General features: G+C 37.5%; 1 protein-coding gene across 1 annotated transcript in view; it reads left to right on the top strand.

The window, feature by feature from the left end:
• Nucleotides 1–24,375, top strand: part of SPATA16 (spermatogenesis associated 16) — a 277,685-nt gene that overhangs the window by 177,497 nt on the left and 75,813 nt on the right. Inside the window, exon 5 of the mRNA XM_070791798.1 lies at nucleotides 5,392–5,476. Coding sequence (XP_070647899.1) covers nucleotides 5,392–5,476 — 85 coding nt within the window. The remainder of the gene's footprint in view (nucleotides 1–5,391; nucleotides 5,477–24,375) is intronic.

Here is a 24,375-nt window from a genome sequence, read left to right on the forward strand (position 1 = left end):
AGAAATTAGATAGATGGAGAAGACTGCTAGAGATAGAGGAAGAAAGGAAGATCAGGGTCTCAGGTATGGAGATAAGATTAGGTATCCAAGCAGAGATGTTGAGATGGCAGCTTTAATAAGAGTCTGCAGATCCAAGAAGAGGACTAAACTCAGGGTATAAATGAATGAGCCGTCAACCCATGGATAGTGTTTAAAACCATGAAACTGGTGAGATCACCAAGGGATTGAGTACAAAAAGAAAGAGAATGGGTACAAGCATTGTGCCCTGGGAACTCCAAGGTTAGGAGTCCAAGAAAATGAGGAGACGCCAGCAAAGGAGACTGAAAAGGGCAACCAGGAAGACAGGAGGGAAGTCATAAAGAGCAGAGCTGTGCAAACCCAGTGGGAAGAGGATACTGGAGGAGAGAACAGTTGCATCAGTTATACTGGAGAGTATGTGTAAACTAAAGACTGAGAAATAAGCCACTGCATTTAAGAGTGTGGAGACCATTAGCAGCATCAATAAGAGCAGTTTCAGTGAAGTGGGAGGAATAAGAGCCTTGCTGAAGTGAGTTGCAGAGGGACGTTTTTGTTCTTTCATTCACTTTTTTTTTTTTTTTTAAGAGAAAGAATTAAGATGATAAATGGAAGGGAAGTGAATCAAGAGAGGTTTTGGGGGTGTCTTGTTTTGTTTTAAGGTGGTAGGAAGAACAGCACTTTTGTGTGTTAGTAGAAAAGCTCCAAGAAAAGGAGAAATTTAAAGAAAGAACAGGAAGGTATGAGAGAAAGAGCAAGAAAATTGCTGGAGCAATTTCCATGGGTGGGCAAGACAGGACAGGCTCTGGAGCAGAATTGTGGGTGGGCCGGATTCACATTCTGCATGTAAAGTGCTTCTTGTGGTGCTTAGCACTTAGTAAATCTCAAAACAGACATATTAAACTACCAACTGTCAATTAAAAAGGTTTGGCTAAAGTGATCTGACAGTTCCAGTGTACCTACAACATTCAGTAGATGAATCAAAGTAAGTTGAATAGAATAAAGATGATGAAAGGAAGACATTTAGAAGTAACATTGAGTCAAATCAACTAGCATCTAGGATATTAGTCTAAAGGTAAACAAAAGCCTAAAAGATCCCTGAAGGAATGTAGAAAGAGTGATGGGTTAGTATTTCCTTCTGACTCATGATGAGAGTCAAGTCTCAGGATCCCGCCAGGTACTTGACTCCTTGTAGATAATTAATCAATTATCTTTGCCTTTTATAAGTTCAACATGATGGAAAACCACTATCTCGTCTCACAAGCACTGCATGCATAATGTTATTTCCATGCCCTTTTCATGTTCTTCCACTGATTTTTACACTGTTTCATAAAGGCTAAGCTGTAGGGCAGCCACGATAGGGCAACAGACAAAGGAAGGTGGAGGGTAAAACCATCACTGCCGTTTCCACTGAGAAGAAAATGGGGTTGGAGCAACTGCAACCCCATTGTGTTCCTCATATGAACACAGCTCTGTGCCACGTACTGGGAGAAACACACTACACTTATGAAAAATAGCCCAGCAAACATGGACCTCTATGAAACTATAGTTTGTTATCTTTTTATGATTGTAATAATTGTGCTTTACTGAGGGCAGGTAGCTAATTTCAATGAATCTTAATTCTTCACTTAATTTCAATATAGACTTGGAGATGTATTCCCTTGGAAAAAGAACTTGAGCCCCCAGGTGTCATAAAATCATACTTAAGAAAGTAGTAAAATTTGACCACACGTTGTAATAGAAAAGCAACTTTTGGAAAACATTAATAAAAACAATAAAACTCATAATTTTGCAATGATGAACTCAAAACCAACTCACCAAAAGCTTTACAAATGCAGGAAAGCTGAGAAGCCCACTGTAGTAACCTACCTCTTCTCCTCTCACAATTGTTCCAATCCAAGGACAGAAATGACTAAAATGATAGAAACAATCCATTTAGATTTTACTTAACTTGAGCCCCTGTGTCTATGATCCAGGGTTAACTGTTACAGTTCTTGTATATCTCAAAACTGTGAAGTTTCTTTCCTGAACTCTGCTCAATATTTTTAGTACAATATGTATGTTGTCCTGAAATATTTAAGGGGACCTGTGACTAGAATGTGTAGAAGCTGGTGTCTGACTACTGATTGACACTTATATCTAGCTTGCCACCTGTTGCTCAGCTTAATACTCTGTTTATCTTAGAGTTAGGTAAACGATGTTACATCTGGCCCAGAAAATCTTACTGAAACACAGAAAGTTGTCCTTATTTATTTATTGTTTACAGCTGCTTCTAAAAGGCAAATGTGAGTAGTTAGGGCCAACAAAGCTTAAAATATTTACTATTTGACCTTTTACAGAAGGGGCTTCCCTGGGTGGCCCTAGTGGTAAAGACCCTGCCTGCCGATACAGGAGACATAAGAGACATGGGTTCGATCTCTGGTTCAGGAAGATCCTCTAAAGGAGGGCATGGCAACCAACTCCAATATTCTTGCCTAGAGAATCCCATGGACAGAGGAGTCTGGTAGGCTATAGTCCATGGGGTCGCAAAGAGTCAGACATGACTGAAGCGACTTGGCAGGCACTCACACCTTTACAGAAAGAGGTTTCCCATACCTTGTTTAACTAATGGCTGGTGTCCTCATTAAGCAGTGCTTGTCTGAGCTGTATTACATATCCACATGCTGACAAAAGGAGGAATCAGAGTGCAGATCAAGTCTTCGCCTCTGAGGACCCAACTTCTATGAATCTAGAGCGTACTGCCCTCGGCAGTAAGATTTTACATTTGCCTTGATATTTTAAATTCAGAATTTATAAAATGGATTTCTATTAGGTGACAAGCACCTACATGTCAAGTAGATTTCCTTTTTTGGTTATTAAAGGAAGAAAATTTACAAGTGTTTCTGTGCTAAGTCATTTCAGTCATGTCCGACTCTTTGCAACTCTGTGGACTGTAGCCCACCAGGCTCCTCTGTCCATGGGATTCTCCAGGCAAGAATACTGGAGTGGGTTACCATGCCCTCCTCCAGGGACAAGTATTTCTATCAAAATGCAAATATCTGAAATTTACTTTGCCCCTCTCTAGTCTAATTTTTATAACTTGTTTTCTACCCTCTATCAGTTTGTGTGTTATGAAAACCTCCTAGCTCATTTCATCTTATCATTAAACCAGGGCTTTGAAAAATGTAAAAAGGTTTCTAAAAATTATTCTTAAATTATTGCCATTTATTTTGAAATGTCAGTGGATAGATTCATTTCAATACCACATGTGTGAAAAGAGAAATATTGAGCTGAATAATCCTTCAAATGGTAGTACTTTTTCCCATTGTTAATCTTTAGAGTCCTAATTTTTTGTCTGTCCTGAGCGAAAATCTAAGCATTCTAACTCTTCAACAGAGTACCATAGTAAGTTTATAGCTGCTCTGTCTTAAACAATATATATATTTAGGGAAGGAAAATTTCTAATTCAATTTACAATTATGTCAAGAAACAATACATATCTGTAGGCAAAGATAAGAAAAACATTCAGGGTACCAAGTGATAGGTCTGCTTAAGTAAATAAACTTTTGGTACTAGTGATTAGGCACACAAGATTATATGTTTAATTGGCCAATGTGACAATTTGGAATTACTTCCAGTCAGGTTTAATTGGATTTGGAATCTCTGGAGGAAAGAAATAGAGAAGCCTAGCAAAGGAAAAGTCATAAAAGTAAACTGTTTTTCCAAAGGGTGCTAAGCAATGAATTAATATCCACTGCACAATAGTTTTTAATATCCCCTCAGCTTAATAAGACTAATGTGGTGGTTATACACACTACATTCCAAAACTAATTCAGTGAAGCACCATGGCCAGGAAAGTGAAGTATTTGTTTTTGTTTTTGTTTTTTAATTTACCAGAGTCTGTTTTATTTTTTGTTGTTGTTTTTAATTTTATTATTATTATTATTTTACTTTACAATATTGTATTGGTTTTGCCATACATCAACATGCATCCGCCATGGGTGTACACGTGTTCCCCATCCTGAACCCCCCTCCCACCTCCCTCCCCATACCATCCCTCTGAATCATCCCAGTGCACCAGCCCCAAGTTTCCTGTATCCTGCATTGAACCTGGACTGGCGATTCGTTTCTTATATGATATTATACATGTTTTAATGCCATTCTCCCAAATCATCCCCACACCCCCACACACAGAGTCCAAAAGACTGTTCTATACATCTGTATCTCTTTTGCTGTCTCACATACAGGGTTGTCATTACCATCTTTCTAAATTCCATATATATGCGTTAGTATACTGTATTGGTGTTTTTCTTTCTGGCTTACTTCACTCCAGTGAATAATAGGCTCCAGTTTCATCCACCTCATTAGAACTGATTCAAATGTATTCTTTTTAATGGCTGAGTAATACTCCATTGTGTATATGGACCACAGCTTTCTTATCCATTCATCTGCTGATGGACATCTAGGTTGCTTCCATGTCCTGGCTATCATAAACAGTGCTGCAATGAACATTGGGGTACACGTGTCTCTTTCAATTCTGGTTTCCTCAGTGTGTATGCTCAGCAGTGGGATTGCTGGGTCATAAGGCAGTTCTATTTCCAGTTTTTTAAGGAATCTCCACACTGTTCTCCATAGTGGCTGGACTAGTTTGCATTCCCATCAACAGTGTAAAAGGGTTCCCTTTTCTCCACATCCTCTCCAGCATTTATTGCTTGTAGACTTTTGGATCACAGCCATTCTGACTGGCGTGAAATGGTACCTCATTGTGGTTTTGATTTGCATTTCTCTGATATAAAGTATTTGTTGAGTTGGAAATTTTTTACATTCAATTTTAAGATGACTAGTTAATCCCAAGTTGAATAATCTCTAATTTAGGTAAAGTCTGAGACATGCTTAAATACCAGTATGACAGCTATATATGTTATGCTAGATTTGAAGGTGTTCTAGAGTCCATAAAATAACTGTTACTCTATAAATGCTTTGAAGTTTATTAAGAGGTAACCAAAACAAAGCATTCTCTTTAAATATTCTTACACTATGGACATGAGTTTGGGTGAACTCCAGGAGTTGGTGATGGACAAGGAGGCCTGGCATGCTGCGATTCATGGGGTCGCAAAGAGTCGGACACGACTGAGTGACTGAACTGAACTGAACGGATATAAACAGAAAATCTATGTAGAAGACAAACGGCATGTTGCTTCTCTTCTAGATTTAATTTCAGTACCAAAAAAAAAAAAAAAACCTACTTTCTACATTCTAAAATGTGCTTTATGCTTTGCTTAATATTAGCCTAGTCAAATTTAAACAAGATCTTCTTTGGTATTTATATATACTGCCTGCTATAGTTTTCCTTCTGTCCTACCTATAAATTTTTTTTTAATCTGTCCTTGTTCTTAGGAGTGCCATGATTGCTGACTACATGTTCTGGCTCTGTGGAGGAAGCGAACATGGTATAAGCAAGCTCATCAAACTGTACTGGCAGGTAAAAATTGATGTTCCAACCAGGGAGGAGGAGCCTGTTTCATTTTTAGAACCAAAATGAAGGACTGGTGCTTAAAAGACTGCTGGAAAAGGTAGCTCTGGGCATATCAATCAGAAGGACACTACTCAGTAGTAATGTATTTATAATGAAGTAGATTTTCTGAGACTAATTTTAAGGGCAAAATTCAAGGTTGTTAACCCTTGGCCCATACTTCAGTTTTACAACCCAATATAAATTTTAGACATTCCAGGAACTATGTTCCCAGACATGCTGCTATAATGCCATGATCCTTTAAAATATGAACATTGTGTTTTCATAGATTCTTTTTGATCTGTGAACTGTAAAAGCAAATTCTAGAAGTAATACCAATTACATAATAAATAAAAATACAAAGATCCATTGTATTTGTGGGGTAATGTAGCATCTGAAACACTTAATCCATTATAAACTGCAGATCTCCTTTCTTATTTATTATTCAAAATGGCAAGAAGAAGTCATACCAAAGGTCAACTAAATATCAAGAAGGGAGTCACAATTTCTCAGAATGTTAAGAATTTGTTGTTGGTGTTGTTCAGTTGCTAAGTTGTGTCTGACTCTTTGTGACCCCATGGACTGCAATACACAAGGCTTCCCTGTCCTTTACCATCTCCCAGAATTTGCTCAAACTCATGTCCATTGAGTTGGTGATGCCATCCAACCATCTCTAATTCAGTCTCCTTCACAACATACAAATCTGTTCTTATCCTATTCTCTCCCCACAAACTGTCAATGACTTTCTCCTGAAATACATTCAAGGTGAGGAACTCATTCCCCAAAAAAATAACATCTAACTCCCTAATTACTGAACTACTCTCCTCATTAAAATAGATTTCTACTCCCTTAAAACTTTCATCAAGTGGTTCCCAGTGAGGCCACATGGACCAAATGGAAACCCACTTCCAAATGAAATGTTATCAAATATTTAAAAATACAGTACAGAAGCCTCTTCCAAATCTCCTCTCCAAACTGTTTGTGGTCTTTTTTTCCTTTGTATTTCGACATAGTTTAATGTAATTGAACATGAACCTTATCAACCAACTAGAATAAGATCTGCTAAGACCTGATATGTAAGATAGAAATAATTGTCAACAGTCTCCTGATGCTTCCTGATATTTTTCCCACATTTTCAGTATTGTGTCTTGGTGCCTGGTTTTATGTTTCTATATCACTTATTATCCTTGTTGAGCAATAAAGTACTAGGTTTATCATATAAAATTCTTAGTAATTTATATGGTTCCATCTGAATATTTGGAGCTCAATTCACCTGCTACAAAAAGTAAATTTTTTATAAAATAAAATTTTATTTTATATAAAATTTTTATATAAATTTATTCTTAAATTAGCCCTAACATACTTGAAACCTGTAAATTGACCTTCAAAGTAAAATTTAAGACTTTATGTAAATGCAAGACTTTCCTAAGGAAATCTAGACCATGCAAAACGTAGTTACTTGTATGTATGTAAGCAAATAGTTGTAAAGAATTGCCAGATGTGGAAAATAAGCAAATAATATCTACTACATAGCTATATTAAAATAAAGTGAAAGTGTTAGTTGCTCAGCCATGTCTGACTCTTTGAGATCCTATGGACTGTAGCCCGCCAGGCTCCTCTGTCCATGGTATTCTCCAGGCAAGACTACTGGAGTAGGAAGCCATTCCCTTCTCCAGGAGATCTTCCTGATCCAGGGATTGAACCCAGTTCTCTTGCACTGCAGGTAGATTCTTTACCATCTGAGCCACTGGGGAAACCCATAGTAAAAGAAAGGGGTTATTATTAAAGGATTTCAGAGGTTTTTGAAGAAAGCAGGGAAAATGGTTGAATCTTGAGGGTTAGATGATATTCAGCAGACCTGACATGTACTAGGTTCCAAATGAATGCTTGATTAATTTATTCATTCATTAAACAAACATAGATTGAGCATCCACTATTTTTTCTACATTGAACAAGGGAAAAATAGATCCAATATTGGTATAGCCTAAGATAAGTTAAGAGCTTGAAATTTTTATAAATGAATTTTTGTCTGTCTTCTTCAGCTTTCAAAGAGTACTAATATCCCTATTTTACTTAACTCAAATTTTTAAAAAATATCTCCACTTACCAAAAAGTACATGCTATACAAAAAAGGAATAAAACAAATGCTATTATTTTACTATTTTGTATTAATAAAATATAATAAAAAACATATTTGTCTTTGTATTCTTTTTCTCTTTTAATTTGAAGCAACTTGATATACTGAAAAATGGCCCTCATCTGGAAGTCAGATTTGACTCAATTCAAGTTCTAACACCAACATCCAACCTAAATCAGGCTAGTCTCCAGACAAACTTCAGCTAGAAAATAAGAGGTGATGGTTGGATGGCATCACCGACTCAAAGGACATGAGTTTGAGCAAGCTCTTGGAGTTGGTGATGGACAGGGAAGCCTGGTGTGCTGCAATCCATGGGGTCGCAAAGAGTCGGATATGACTGAGCAACTGAACTGAGAACAAGGGATTTGAGGTTTATTCTTAAATCCCATCTAGGCTCTAAAATTTCATATTTTCAGGGACATTCAAATATGATGTCACACAACCTAGTGATGATATGACAAATGAGTGGTTAATATCCAAAATACATAAGCGGCTCATGCAACTTAACATCAAAAACGAAAACAACCTGATTTTAAAATGGGCAGAAGACTTGAAAAGACATTTTTCCAAAGAGGACATGCAGATGGAAAACAGGTACCTGAAAAGACACTCAACATTGCTAACTATCAGAGAAATCAAAACCACAATGAGCTATCACCTCACACCTGTTAGAATGGCTATCATCAAAAAGACCACAAATAAAAAATGTTGCTGAGGATGTGGAGGAAAGAGAAAGCTCCCACACTGTTAGTGGGGATATAAATTGGTATAGGCCCTGTGGAAAATAGTATGGAGTTTTCTCAAAAAACTAAACATAGAACTACCATATGATCCAGCAATTCCATTCCTGAATTTATATCCAAAAACAAAAACACCAATTCAAAAAGACACATGCACACCAATGTTCACAGAGGCATGATTTATAATCACCAAGATATGGAAGCAACCTAAGTGTCCATCAATAGAGTGGATAAAGAAGATGTAGCATGTGTATATATACATATATATAATGGAATACTACTCAGCCATAAAGAAGAATGAAATTTTGTCATTTACAACAACAATGAATGGACTTGGATGGAGGATATTATGCTAAGTGCAGTAAGTCAGGTAGAGAAAGACAAATACTATATGAAGTCCCTTATATGTAGAATCTTAAAATTACAACAAACTAGTGAAGACAATGAAAAAGAAGCAGATTCACAGATATAGAGAACAAATTAGGTTACCAGTGAAGACAGGGAAAGAGGGAGGAGAAATATAGGGCAAGGAGATTAAAATATGCAAACTACTATGTATAAAATAAGATACAATGATATACAATACAGGGAATGCAGTAAATATTTTCTGATAACTATAAATAGAGTACAACCTTTAAAAATTTTGAATCATTACATTGTACACTTGTAATTTATAAAATATTGTACAACTACACATCAATAAAAAAACATATAAGTTACAAAGTTTAAGGAAAAAAATAACATAACTAGAAAACATCCTGCAGATGAGTTCCACAAACAAAACCCCTCTAACCTGCTCCAACATGAGCCTTCCACACCAGTGTCTCCATAGTTACATAAGTCCTTCTGCTCACCAGTCTCTTCCTGATCCTCATTCAAATGTATATATCTTTCCCCAAACCTTGGGCTGTTCTAAATCAAAAGGGGTTTGTGGAACACCGCCAGAGAGTATGCAGTCCATGTTAACTTTAAAGAGAAGTCCGTCCCAAAGCACCATGGCAATCAAAGTGTTCAATATAAGAATGCCCCAAACATCACAGACTAGAAATTATGTCTGCATGTATGTTAGTAGCTGTCCATTAAGGCCAAAGAGACGGGGGCTATTTTCACTATTTCATAAATGAAGAAGTTATGATTTATCTGCCTTTCAATCACTTAAAATCTCTACCATTCTGGTCAGTTATTCTTTTAGAGATGTTCAACAGGAAATTGAAAATTTCAGAATGTAAAAACTTAAGAACAAGTCTAAACTTACTCTCACAGTCTGTCAACTTACAAACTCTCAGATGCAAATGAACACACCTTTGCTTTGGTGAGTTCAAGAATGGCTTTCAATTGTATTAGGAATATTTTTCATATCATCAGCTCAGCAGGAAAAAATGCATAAAGCTCTACACTATGTGACAGCTCATACTGGGATATGTTGCTTTCATTAAAAGTGTTTGCCCCCATTATTCTATAATAGTATCACCTCTTCATACTGTTCATGGGGCTCTCAGTTCCATCACTTCATGGCAAACAGATGGAGAAAAAGTGGAAATGGTGAGAGACTTTATTTTCTTGGGCTCCAAAATCACTGCAGATGGTGACTGCAGCCACAAAATTAAAAGACACTTGCTCCTTGGAAGAAAAGCTATGACAAACCTAGATAGCAGTGGAAAGCAGAGACATCACTTTGCCAACAAAGGTCCATATAGTCAAAGCTATGGTTTTTCCAGTAGTCATGTACAGATGTGAGAGTTGGACCATAAAGAAGGTTAAATGCCAAAAAATTGATGCTTTCAAATTGTAGTGATGTAGAACACTCTTGAGAGTCCCTTGGACAGCAAGGAGATCAAATTAGTCAATCCTAAAGGAAAGCAACCCTGAATATTCATTGGATGGACTGATGCTGGAGTTGAAACTCCAATACTTTGGTCACCTGATGCGAAGAGCCAACTAATTGGAAAGTCCCTGATGCTGGCAAAGATTGAGGACAGGAGGAGAAGGGGCAACAGGAAGAGATGGTTGAATAGCATTACCGACTCAAGGGACATGAGTTTGAGCAAACTTCGGGAAACAATGAAGAACAGGGAGCCTGGCATGCTGCCATCTATGGAGTTGCAAAGAGTCAAATACGACTAAGTGTCTGAACAATCACTTCAGAGGTGAAGAGGGCTGGAACTAACTTGTCACACTGTACCTGCATTCATTCTTCTACAACTTGATACTCGTCTTCTGTTATCAGTTTCCTCTTCTCAAGTGCCCCCAAACTTTACAACTTCACAATTCCAAACTAATTAGCAAAATGGAAAGTCCTTAGTCCAGCCATTTTAAAGTAGTGACACATATGTATTCATATATTGCTCCTAAAGTAATAAAATTATTCCAAGAAGATCTTGAAGAGTAGCTTCTGGTCTGTCTCCCAAGCCTGTTAGATCCAGGGCTAAAGTGAATAGCATCTGAAGCAGAGCTAGATTTAATAGCATCGACAACTGTAAAACAAACAAGTGTTCCTCTTCCACTCCTGTTTCCCTTTCCTGTTTTCTCACCTTTATTTTCAGCCATGCTCTCAAACACACCAGTTATCCTGTGTGCAGCTTTATCTCCTGCAATGTGAGGAACAGAGCCAACTCTGGTCTGCATCACTCAGCAAAGTAGGGTGAGAAAAGGCAGTAACAGCTAATTTTGTTTCAGAACTCACATGAAACGAGTACAGAGAAATCCCACTAAATGGGGGCAAGCTGCCTGCTCAGCTCATTCCCCACCTTGACTGTTCTTTTTCAATTCTTTCTTTCTTTAAGCCACAAACCCCTTTGAAAATCTCATTCAATTGACAAGAATCCACCTAGAAACAATACTCAGAAACATATATACAGGAAAAAAAATGTGCTTTTTATCTCATTGCATTGGAAATTGATCTACACATAGTTGCTAAAACATCAATGACAGGGAATTATGGTTTTCTCACAGTTGTAAGAAGGTTGTACACTTTTTTTTGGAATAAACTGATTCATCATATTTGACATTGCAGCAATGTCAGTGTTTCTTCTTAATGGCAGTAAGAGGTAAAATCCTGATTCACGAAATCTCTGATAGCAAATGGAGTCCGAGCTCCTGTAGCTCACAGTATCTCATATGGAGCACGCATCAAGAAATACCAAAATTCATATTACATCATTGTCCTCAACTCTATGAGATTATCTTTATTAACTTCATATTATCAAGGTTATCTACATCACCAATTTGTTTCCATTTTAATTTCATCTAGACAAAGAGTGACCTTTATAAGAAATAAGCCATCTGCAGAGTTTCTATAGATTTTTTCGTCCCTAGAAACACTCAAGACTTTTTCAATCTCACCTCCAGTATTAGAAAATTCAGAATTTCTATCTAAATGAGCCACCTCATTTAGAATAACAGCTTGATAAAAACAAAACAAAAAAAAACCCCACTGTTCTTCAGTAGTATCTCTGATAGCAAATTCAACATTTCAATCAAAAGGTTTGCCTCATTTTTGTGATAAAGATATGAGCCATTATAAAGCTAGTCCTGGAATGAGCTTCTCACATCCAATTTGTTCTAAGAAGGGGCTTTCTTTTCTTTTAAAAATTTTAAAAGAATTAACCAAATCAAATCTCTTCTCAATCTCTTCTCTGGATTGCTAACAAACTTCTCTAGCAGGAAAGAACTTCATGGTGTGCCCCTGTATCTTGACAAAGGTTTACTGAAAAGGCACTGATTCGAGTTCTTGGCTCTGAGGAAGTTGAAGACTTTCACAGCAGTGGAAAGGCCTCTTTGGGGACTGCTGGAAGGGCTGTTGACACTAACACAAGCCCATGTAAAAAGGCTGACATGTGGAGCATCTTTCCTCAGTGAAGCAGCAGAAGCTGAGATAGTGCCAACATCTCGGGTCCTCCATCTGTGCAGAGAATACCAAGACTCCCCATCCAATCCAAGCTGTGCTTGGCATTGGAATGTGCACCATCTTAAAGATATCAATGGCCTAAATGGTTTCCAAGAAAGGCTCACCAAAAAGGAATATTTCTTTGGTGTAATAAGTCTCCTTTCAAAGGACAAGATCGGGAGCTGGCTGCACTGAGAGACAAAAGATTTTCCCCAGGCACGTGCTGGAGGAAGAGAGTGTACCATCTGTGATCCCCTAAAACACTTCCATGGCTTTCAGGGGTTCACAGACCACAGGATAAGACTCTTGCACTGCTCCTTCTCTTTGCAACAGCCCTATTTCTCTTTGGTATTGGGCCTAACAGGAGAAATTTACTGCTTCCAGTGCTCAAAGCAAAAAATAGCACCCAAAATGTTAGTGTCATATAGTGCCTCCCGAGACTGCACTGCAGCCATTCAAGCTTGAAATCTTTCCATTCCAGTGTCTCCAGACCCCTCCTAAGTTAGTGGGTAGCATTTGTCATTCCTACTCGGTGAGCACCTATTTATCAAGTACTTATCAGTGACTGTATGTTAAACACTGTGCTAGGCATTGGATATACAGCAGTGAGCAAAATAGACATCACTTGTCTTCAAAAGTATATATTCTAGCACAAAATATTTACCAAAAAAAAAACCTAGTACTTAAATTAGACATCATTTCTTAAACTATTTGTCTTCCACAATACCATCAAAGTACCATTACAGTTTGACATGAAACTCAGACCAAAAAAGAGAATATTTTTGTATAGTTATTTTTTATGCAGTTTTAAAATTCAGTTGTTTATGATATTTCAACAAATATGTGTGTGTGTGTGTGTGTTCAGAATTGCAGACAACTTCTGTGCTATAGTTGAGTTTGGGATTCATCAGAATATTTCAAGAAGGTTGCAGTTTTCCAAGAGTCTTTTGTCTCCTTGGTTTCTGTGTTCACAGATGTCTTCATGCAAATTCCAAGGTTTTAGCTATTAGCTTCTTCTTTCAAAAGTAATGATCAGGGTAGCAACAATGTAATGGATTTCTCTGGCTAGTCAAAGAATGATGTAGGATACCTTTATCCTGAACAGAAGCTGATCTCTTGGAGTAATTTTTTCACTCCTGTTCTTTTTCTTCTTGATACTGCAAAATCATCCCAATATTAGTCATTCACCTAATAAAAACTTATGATTTCTCAACCTCAGAATAAAAATAAAATCTTCAACATGAAATTATAGGCAGAGTAATGTCAAGGAACCACAAAATTTTTTTATTATCTTTAACAAAACACCTACGTATTCTGGAGAAGGAAAAAAAAATGTGTTCTTGCCAAAGATGTGCTTCCCTGTGAAAAAATTTTCCACAGAAGGAAAAAAATAGAAATACCACATGAGCATTTCTCTCAAGCGGCCTATATTTATAGTTTATTTATTTATTTATTTGACCTGTCAGGCAGAGAGTTTATAAAATATTTGAGCAAGGAACTTCTGAATATAACCCAGAGTATACAGTATTTGGATTAGATATCATCTGAGAAACACCAAAGCCACTCACCTAAAAAAATATTTTCCCTATGAATTGCCATATATTATGCTTAAATTCCAACCATTTGGCATAAAGGCTATAGTCATCCCCTAGTAATATGAAACAGAAATTTTATCTGGAACTGTTTAACTCACTAAAGGGCGACACAATTGTGGGAATTAGTCTGAGACTTTCCTAGTCTCTTTGGAAACATGAAAACAGAAAGAACCTTGAGGGAACAGATGTGGAAGGAAAGGTAAGCTCTGATGAGGAAAGGTGACAATGTCCTGGAATATAGGGAATGCAAACTGAGCAGAAGGACCTCACACAGGCAAAGGATGTGTTGTATTTAACTCTGTGAAGGAAAGAAAGCAAAGGGAAGCAGGTAATACAGAGCAGTAGAACCAAGTCAAACCTCAGACTCACAAGATAAAACTTCTAGGTCCAATGCTAGGATTCAACTTTGGATAAGTCACTTCATTTCTGTATTAATCAGCTACTGCTACAACAATGCTGTGTAACAAATCACTCTACAACTCTGACTTATAATAATAAGCAGGTTAGCTTGAGTTTGACTGATCTAGGCTGGGCTTAGCTATGCTTAGCTCTAAGCTGCAGAGACGCCTAAGAACGATCCATGTGTCTCATTCTCCTTAGACCAATGGCTACCTGATGTTTCTTTCTTATGGCAAAATGCAGGATTCTAAGAGAGAAAGCAAAACCATAAAAGAACATTTCAAACCTCCAAGGACAAGGATTCTTGTCTAGATTCTTCTGCTTACTGAAAAGTCATGACAACCCTGTTGATACGATATTGCTATAGCTGTGCTGTGCTTAGCTGTGTCTGACTCTCTGCGACCCATGGACTATAGCTCATCAGGCTCCTGGGATGGGAGCCTGTCCACGGGATCAGGGAAGCGCCATGATATTGCTATAGAGAGGGGAGAAATTGAGACCAGCAACTATGTCTACCACAGCACTCTAGACTTTTAGTTTCTGCTACTATATGATGAGGAAGTTGGGTTAGGTCAATGGTTAAACATTGACCTAACACTGGTCTAGTGACCACTGCATTAGAGACACCTGGGAAAACATTCGAAGTATTAGATTCCCCAGAGCTGGGTGAGACCCTGAAAATCATATTTTCCTACTGCCCCTCTACTAGGTGATTCTACTGTACAACCATGGGCTAGATGGTCTCCAAGCCCATTAGTAACATTTAAAGTTAATGACCAACTTAATTTGCAATAAAGTTTATGTAGGGCTTCCCTAGGTGCAAAGGTAGAGTGGCAGATGCCCTGCACAAGTGATGCTGCCTATCTGACAATGCAACTGATAGAACCCATGAGCCCCAGATTTCTGCCCCCTTCAGTCTTTCCACGATATATAATAGAAGCCTCCAGTAAGTGAGGCAAACTGTGCTTCCCATTTGTAAAGATCAACAACTGCTCTCCCCTTCTTGCCCCTTACTCACAATGTAAATCAGGTTTTCCTGCCCTCCTATCCCAAAAGCAGACTCCGTGGCCTCCCCAGAATCCTTTCCTGCACTCAGTGCTACATCGAGGCCACAATGGGACTGCAATATTTTTCAGTCACTTGCCTACAAAGAGATCTGTCCATTAAGCTAGGTAATATGACAATTCTCATTTCATGAATTCTTGTATTTTTCAGTTAGATGACAGGCTAAAGAGGAAATGTCCAAATTGAGATGAGAGGTAAAAGAGAGCTTCTTTCCCTGGGTCTTGGGAAAAAGATAAATGTAGAAATGAATTTCTCATCTAATTATTCATTTCTGTTTATATATTCTTTAATGATATGTTTCTATGGTTACCAGCGTTGTTAAACGCTGCCTGTGTTTCATTTTGCTTTGATGCTATTTGAGGTAGCATGCCAGCAGAAGAGGTTCACTTGTAAATGAAAGATGTGATTTAGGCATGTATTTGACCCAAGGTTGCGTGTTCTCGTGAAGGAGATAGTGACCGTGACATTATTTTCTGTTTATATAGTTCTGTGTAGTTTTTCTATTGATGTTCTGTGAGTATCCCAGGGACTAAGAAGGAAGAAAGAAAGTAAAGGAAGAAGGAAGAGAGAGAAGGAGGGAGGGGTGGAGGAAGGAACCTGAACCATATATATATTAAATTCATGCATACATATCAGAACTATATATATATACACACACATATATATAGTACATATCTATACATATATATAGTACACATCAGTACTATATATATGTGTGTATGTGTATACATATATATATATATATATATATGATGGCATTGATTTGACAAGACTGCCAAGTAGGTGAGGTTGTTTTTCACCTGCCCCATCCTTCTTTTCTCCCCACACCATCCCCCCTCCTCTATCCCACATGTACATGTCAAAAGCCAAAGCTTTCTTTGAAAAAATGAGTCAAACACTCAATTACTTCACCTCAGTGTGAAACGTACTCAGAGTGTCACCTTTTAGTAGTTTTCCTGCCTTTGGACTCCTAGTTCTCACTGAGAAATAAACAGCTTTGTCTCCTGCCAAAACAACGTCAGGCATCCAGATCACGCAAGAATGGGTGGACATAGCCTCAGAAAGTGGCCTCCGGAGGGCTGCACACTTGTACCTCAGCCCAATCTATCTGCAAGTTGATAGTTCAACCTTCATAGAAAAGAGTGGCATCAGAGGAGATCGAGCGTGTTCAGGTGATAAAACGCAAGGAACCCAAACCTTGTGCTCTGTGAAAACCTAGAAGGGTGGTAGGAAGGGCTGGGAGATGGGAGGAAGGTTCAAGAGGGAGGAGACATATATATACCTATGACTGATTCGTGTTGATGTATAGCAGAAACCAACACGTATTGTAAAGTAACTATAGTCCAACTAAAAAGAAAATGAAAACAAGTGGCATCATATCAAACAAGAAAATAATCCTCAGCCACTCCTGAGAAATATGTATTTAGCACTCTTCTTCAGAAATACATACATATAATATATATATATATGTGTGTATATATATACTATATTTTTTTTTCATGGTGCTGGTTTTGTTTTGCAGTAATATCCGTAGGTGATAAAACAGAGTCAGCTTTTCCTTTTTTTTTTTTTCTCCTAAAAAGCTTTTTGGGTTTCCGACAGTTCTTAAGGGAGAAAAAAAGTGACCTCTAAATTTCTTTTCATTTTCCTTCATTTGAGCATGATGTGAGTTTCAGCGATCTAAGGCAATTTGAGCCTTCTTTCACTTGAACAAATTTAGGTATAACTATTTAATTCCCAAAAATCCTGTGGCTATTCTGCTAGGTGGCCATGAGGTTGTTTTATTTACATAGAGGCTTTGCCTTCCAGTTCAAATTTGTGAACATGTGGATTCCTTCTTTGTTTTTGTTTGCATCTGAAAATCAAAAATTGCTATGAGCAAAACCAATTTTAGAAGAGTTTATGGTTATTTTTTATATTTCCCATAGATTGTATGGGTTATTGATTTATAAGCTTGCAGAGAAATTGAGGTCACTGTTTTTTTTTAGCAGTTGGAAATGTGGAATAACTATTCCATGAAATCATGAAATTTTTTAAGCTATGTTCACCCAGGTATGAGATAATCTGTAAAATGCAAAGCTTTTAATGTTTTTATTTATATTCAGCCATCCTTTTGATGGTATTGCACAGCAATTAAAAATAGATTCTCCTCTTTTCTTGAATTCCTATAATTGTACTTTCCTCACTAATTTGTGAAGATTGCCTGTTCTACCTGGGCTACAGTTCCTGATGGAATTATTTTCTTTTTCGTAATTTCCCCTCTTCCAAATAATGAGATCTTGGCATTTCAAATGTCAACCTTTAACGTGTGGGATGATATACTTTTTCTCAGGATCACAAAGTAACTGTTAAACTAATCCATTTTTATCCAAGAAAAGCACAGGTGTTGTTTTATACAGCACTGTCTAAACTAGGAGTCAACAGCCTGTGAGAGACAAAAACCTCCAGAAGACCTTAGGAGAACTATTTCAAGCCCAACCCTAAAGGGATGGAAAACATCATAACTAACATGGCAAGTCTTCATTTCATTTATCTTTCATCAGGTAGAGGTTGGCCCGCTTTAAGATTAACATATGACACAAAGCAGAGAGAAAACTTTTGACTGGACACAGGTAACCTGGAATACAGTGGCAGGTCTCTTGAAGATAGCATTGCATTTCTTTTCACATCACTGGAAGTTGGATTTTGTTACTGTGGTCACAGAGTGTGTGTGGGTATACACATATTCTCTAAAGTGTCTATGTATGTGTATGTCATACACTGTGACAGGTCTGTTGCATTTCTCAGATGTAATTATCCCCCTCCTGAGATTTCCCGATGATGAGAAGTCATATATAGAAGGACTCCATGGACTATAACCCTCCAGGCTCCTCTGTCCATGGAATTCTCCAGGCAAGAATATTGGAGTGGGCAGCCATATCCTTCTCCAGGGGATCTTCCCAACCCAGAGATCAAAACTGTATTGCAGGCAGATTCTTTACCATCTGAGCCACCTGGAAAGCCCATATAGAAGAACACTTGCCCCATATTAATCATCTTCCTGCAACCTGGTGTCTTCTAAACTATAAGGCCCTCTGTGAGGAGCTACAGCCCAGAAAAGATTAGTGAAAGGCAAATTAAAGATATAAGAATGAAAAAGAATAGGTGTATGGTACCCAGGCAAGGGTGAAACTTGAGGGAGAAAAGAAATTACCAGGATGAGGAGTCTACCCAAAGTCTACTACTTTGAGTACTAGACTCCAGCACAATAAAGACACATCTCTACTTGATATTGTGATCCCTATTACTGGATTCCAACATCAAAATCCCTCCTAAGTCCTCCAGGGCCATGGAGCTATTAGCTCCCAAGACAAGTAGTTTTTTCATTGGAAGGCTCTGCTAAAACATTTTTCCCTTCTACTAAGGGTTCTCATATTTATAATCCTATCTTAATGCCAAATGGGGCTACAGACTTCATTGATGAGCCCACATGGCATAAATGGCTCAGAACACAAGGCTCTGAGTGATACACAACTGGCTTGAATCCCAACTCTGTCACAAAGTAGCCGTGTGAACTACTGCATGTTATAACAGATAAAGAGTGAGGTTTTCTCATCTGTAAAGTGGGATGATAATGCTTATTTTCCAGTGCTGACTCAACAAATAAACAGAATAATTTATCTACAGCACTCAGCCAAGGTACAGTGAACATATTCAAATAATAAAAATGAGTTTTCCATATTTATCAATGAATTAAACAAAAATCCACATAGGCAGAGTCCAAGAGCAGGTTGAATTCTGGTGGCAGAGTCAGTTCATATAACTGACGTTTTGTCCCCAAGTTAAACATCCTTGGATTCTTTCAACTTCTTCTACAATATACCTTTTTTTCAAAGGTGTCCTTGACTTTTCCACTCAAAGTTATCTTTCATAGTGGCCCGATATATGTATATATGTAAAAAGCAGTACAAGCCTGGAAACCCCGTTACCAAGTTCTTGTCCCTATATCACCATTAATCAGCTGTGAAACACCAGTCAAGAAATATAATCAAAAAACCATATACATAGAATAGGGAAAGGAATACCTACTTTCACACAACGAAACGAAGCATAGAGATGAAACACACACAAAAAAGGGTTCCGAACCATGTTGGTATCCACCACTGAACACAGGAGCTAAAGCTCATTAGTAATACCCAGTAATGAAATAATTCCCTGTAATACAGCCATGTATTCATGTGATACCTTTTGGTGATTCATTTTAAGTCATCAAGAGTAAAAGCTCTGTGGCATCCTAAACAGTCTGGAGGCTGCTGAAACCCACACTTGTAGCTCTGACTTTCTATCGGCTGGTATTTCTCAAATGTGCACGTAGAAAATTATTCAGGGTCTTTAGTACAAGAACATACTTTGTATTCTATTTACAAATTATTTGTGCTTTGCCATTAAATAAGTTAGACCAACCCAAGCACATTATTGACTTCCCCATTAAGAAGCCTTTCATTTAATTTCTGTAAATGTTTCTCTTTGAGAAAGGCATGCTAATTGATAGCATATCCTAAATCTAATCAGCAGCCTGTAGACAAAACACTCTTACTGTGGCCAGTAGGAGTTAAGGATGAATACTCTATGTTAGGATCATTGTTGTGAAGAGGAACTTGACCTGGTTTAGTCTTAGTGCGGTCCATTTATTTCTTTGTTAGCATCAGAGTCAAATTATCCTTGTCTTTGATGACAGGAATAAGACAGTCATGAAAAAAGGAAATGAAAGCAATACTTGGTCTTATAATTCTAGGAAATAATCTACTTACAAAGATAACAATTCTCTCAGTGTAAGAGAAAGCACTGGTTTCAGAGAGTTGTGTTCTTGTCTTACTTCCATCTCTAATTTTGTGACTGCAAGTGAGTCACCAGAACTAACAAGAGCCTCAGTTTCCTTGGTTATAAAGTTGAATGATCTTAAAATAATATCTTACATCCCTTCCATCTCTTTTGCTTCATGCTGAAGAGGCATGGAAATAAAATTTTACTATGAAATATAAATGATTAAAAACAAATACAGGGTAAATTTTATCCACTAAGTGCTGAAGTTATTCAGCTAATGGAGGCATATATATAATCAAAACCTTAACCCTAACCAGACTGGACAGTAAACAGTGGAATACATTTACACAGACAATATGTGGATACATATACGTATATAGTTATATGTTCTAAAATCCTACAACACTCACATACACTGCAAAACTAAGGAAATATTTCATAATTTAAAATGGTAGTTCTTGTGACTGTTTTAAACAAGACAGGTTGCAAAGTAGAGAATTCAAAACTGCTATATAAAAATGTGCTTTCCTTGGTACAAGTAACCTGTTCATACAATATTTGGTAACTTCCAGAAAACACAAATAAAACTTTAAATACTTATATTTAAACTGTATGAAGATATTTACAATGTTCATATCACTGAGCTAATAAATGTAATGGAAAAGCTGCCAAATATTCCTTTATACTAGAAAAATACACAACTTACAATGAAGGTTGCTTAGTAAAAGAACTCTCATAAATCCAAGGCAATATTTCTGCATTAAAATGTTGATTATCAGGGCAGGGCAAACTATTATATATTTTATTCTGACATATCATATTAATAAAATTAGCATAAAAATCTCAATCCTGGCTAGTTTCTAAATGACACTATGAAGCAGTTTATAGGTAAGTCTCAAGGCAAGATATTCTGCTCCTTAAGAGAATCTACTCTTTAGATTAAATCTAAATTTCAAAAAAGTTGAAGTCTTTTGAATTAAATTCATATATATTTAAAAAAGATAAAGTTTGAAAAATATTGCTTAACAATTTTATTTTTCTGTGTTCTAGAAAATACTAGGTGTCATTCCAAATTTCATCATTATTAATATTAACAAAGAGCCATATTAACCACTAAGGACTAAAGGTTCCCTCTCAATCATTTATAGCTTTCAAATATAGCATTGGTTCCTTTGAATCTAATAGTGTCAACTGAAGATAAAACAATACAATCATAATATTTATCCACTAGGATGAATCCACTTACTTATATGGACTTTAGGAAAATTAAAGCATAAGATATATAGAAACATTTATCACACTGCTAAATGAGAAGTTATTTCATCTTAAAATATCTTTTTTCTTTACTTTTTTTTAAAAAATGGATTATGAGAGAGATTCCAATCTTCCTTGAATAGTGTTTGTGTATTAAGTTAGACTAACTACTACAACAAACAACTCCAGGGCATCCCTGGTGGATCCATGGTAAAGAATCCACCTGCCAAAGCAGGAGACATGAGTTCAATCCCTGGTCCGGGAAGATCCCACATGCCACGGAGCAGCTAAGTCCATGCACCACAACTGTTGAGCCTGGGTGACACATCCACTCAGCCCATGCACCCTAGAGCCTGTGCCCCTCAACAAGAGAAGCCACCACAATGATAAGCTGGCACACCACAACTAGAGCAGCCCCTGCTCGCTGCAACTAGAGAAAAGCCCATGCAGCAATGAAGACCCAGCACAGCCCAAAAATAAAATAAATACATACATTAAATTATTTTTTTAAAACCTCCAAAATTCTAGTAACTTAATAAATGTTGATTTCTCACTTACAATACAGTCCAATGTGGGTGTTCCTGGCTGATTGTCCTCCAGTCAGCAACAGGAGAACCTGTACTCCTTCCATCCTGTAGCTCCATCTTCATCCACATCCTGGGAGACTTCCTCTCTAGGTAGCTGATAAGGAAAGAAAATAGATCATACTAGGCAAGTTTTATGGGCTAAATTTGGAAAGAATATCATTCCTGCCTACATTCCATTGGCCCACACTCAGCCACATGGCCACACCTAACTACAAGGGAAAATGCCTAACCAGGTGTCCAGGAAATGGGTAGGTAGGTAAATAAATAGATCTATATATGTTCTAAAGTTCTGCAGCACTTACATATACTGCAAAACTAAATTAAATACTTCAGAATTTAAGATGGTATGTCTACTATGGCTATTTTAAACACGAGGATAAAGCTGAGGAAATAAAAACATAATTTTCCAAAGAGAATGTGAAATATAATATTTGAAAACCTAATTCTAAATTCTATAAAATTAAAAAGCTGTTAATCCTTAGAAAAGTCACTTATGCCTCTCCAAGTCACTTAAGCCATCTGCAATTCAGTGAATTGAACTGGAAAATTCCCAAGATTCCTTCCAGGTTTAATCCTGTAAGTAAAGCAATTTACTGCAATTATGGGCAACCCCAATAATGGGAACATTAAAGGAATAATTTGATAATAATCTATAATAACTTTATCACATTTTCTAATTAGCAGTGACAGGAATTCTACTCACTGAACCACCATCATTAGACACATAGTTAAAAGGTTACAATTTATCCAAATCCTCCAGCAAAAAGGGGGAAATTTTTATAATCCCATCATCCTGGAAATGTCTGAGGATTATGGTTACTGCAAGATTTATCCTGGGTGCTTTAAGTCCTCTTAAAAATTTACCAGGAAGAATCAACCCACTTGGATTTAGAAGAAGGAGATAAATTTTGTTTCTTTTCTTTTTCTCTAGTCATCATTTTCCACTACTTTGATTGCTTTTCCTTTATTCTTGATAGAGTATCTCTCTTCCCTATTTCTCCAGGTCTTTCTTGGTTTACAATTATCCTGGGCAAGTTGAGTTCTGAAGTAGCAAATGCTCTTTTTTGCTTAGCTAAAGTATAAGGAGAAATTATTATGTTACTGTTTGTAGAGGAAGTGAGCTGCCCACATACACTCTTGGTTTGTATAACTAGAGCTTTAAAACTTGATAACATGAGGATAACAATAGAGAATTATTCAGTTCAGTTCAGTCGCTCAGTCGTGTCCGACTCTTTGCGACCCCGTGAATCGCAGCACACCAGGCCTCCCTGTCCATCACCAACTCCCAGAGTTCACTCAGACTCACGTCCATTGAGTCAGTGATGCCATCCAGCCGTCTCATCCTCTGTCGTCCCCTTCTCCTCCTGCCCCCAATCCCTCCCAGCATCAGAGTCTCTTCCAATGAGTCAACTCTTCGCATGAGGTGGCCAAAGTACTGGAGTTTCAGCTTTAGCATCATTCCTTCCAAAGAAATCCCAGGGCTGATTTCCTTCAGAATGGACTGGTTGGATCTCCTTGCAGTCCAAGGGACTCTCAAGAGTCTTCTCTAACACCACAGTTCAAAAGCATCAATTCTTCGGTGCTCAGCCTTCTTCACAGTCCAACTCTCACATCCAGACATGACCACAGGAAAAACCATAGCCTTGACTAGACGGACTTTTGTTGGCAAAGTGATGTCTCTGCTTTTCAGTATGCTATCTAGGTTGGTCATAACTTTCCTTCCAAGGAGTAAGAGTCTTTTAATTTCATGGCTGCAGTCACCATCTGCAGTGATTTGGGAGCCCCCCAAAATAAAATCTGACACTGTTTCCACTGTTTCCCCATCTATTTCCCATGAAGTGATGGAACCAGATGCCATGATCTTCGTTTTCTGAATGTTGAGCTTTAAGCCAACTTTTTCACTCTCCACTTTCACTTTCATCAAGAGGCTCTTTAGTTCCTCTTCACTTTCTGCCATAAGGGTGGTGTCATCTACATATCTAAGGTTATTGATATTTCTCCCAGCAATCTTGATTCCAGCTTGTGCTTCTTCCAGTCCAGCGTTTCTCATGATGTACTCTGCATATAAGTTAAATAAACAGGGTGACAATATACAGCCTTGACGTACTCCTTTTCCTATTTGGAACCAGTCTGTTGTTCCATGTCCAGTTCTAACTGTTGCTTCCTGACCTGCATACAGATTTCTCAAGAGGCAGGTCAGGTGGTCTGGTCAAATGTGAACACCTAATTTCAAAGCTTCTTTTTGTGTAGCAGCAAAGAAAGCAAAACTAATAGCAATGCACACAAGAGCAGGTTATGCAAACTGATTGTGCTCCCTATTCTCTGCATACGTGAGACATTTATTGACATCAGAAAACCTCACACATTGGGAAAGAATGACACAATTGCAGAAAATTTTTGTCA

This window comes from Bos indicus, chromosome 1 (assembly GCF_029378745.1).
Source record: "Bos indicus isolate NIAB-ARS_2022 breed Sahiwal x Tharparkar chromosome 1, NIAB-ARS_B.indTharparkar_mat_pri_1.0, whole genome shotgun sequence".
Lineage (NCBI taxonomy): Eukaryota > Metazoa > Chordata > Mammalia > Artiodactyla > Bovidae > Bos > Bos indicus.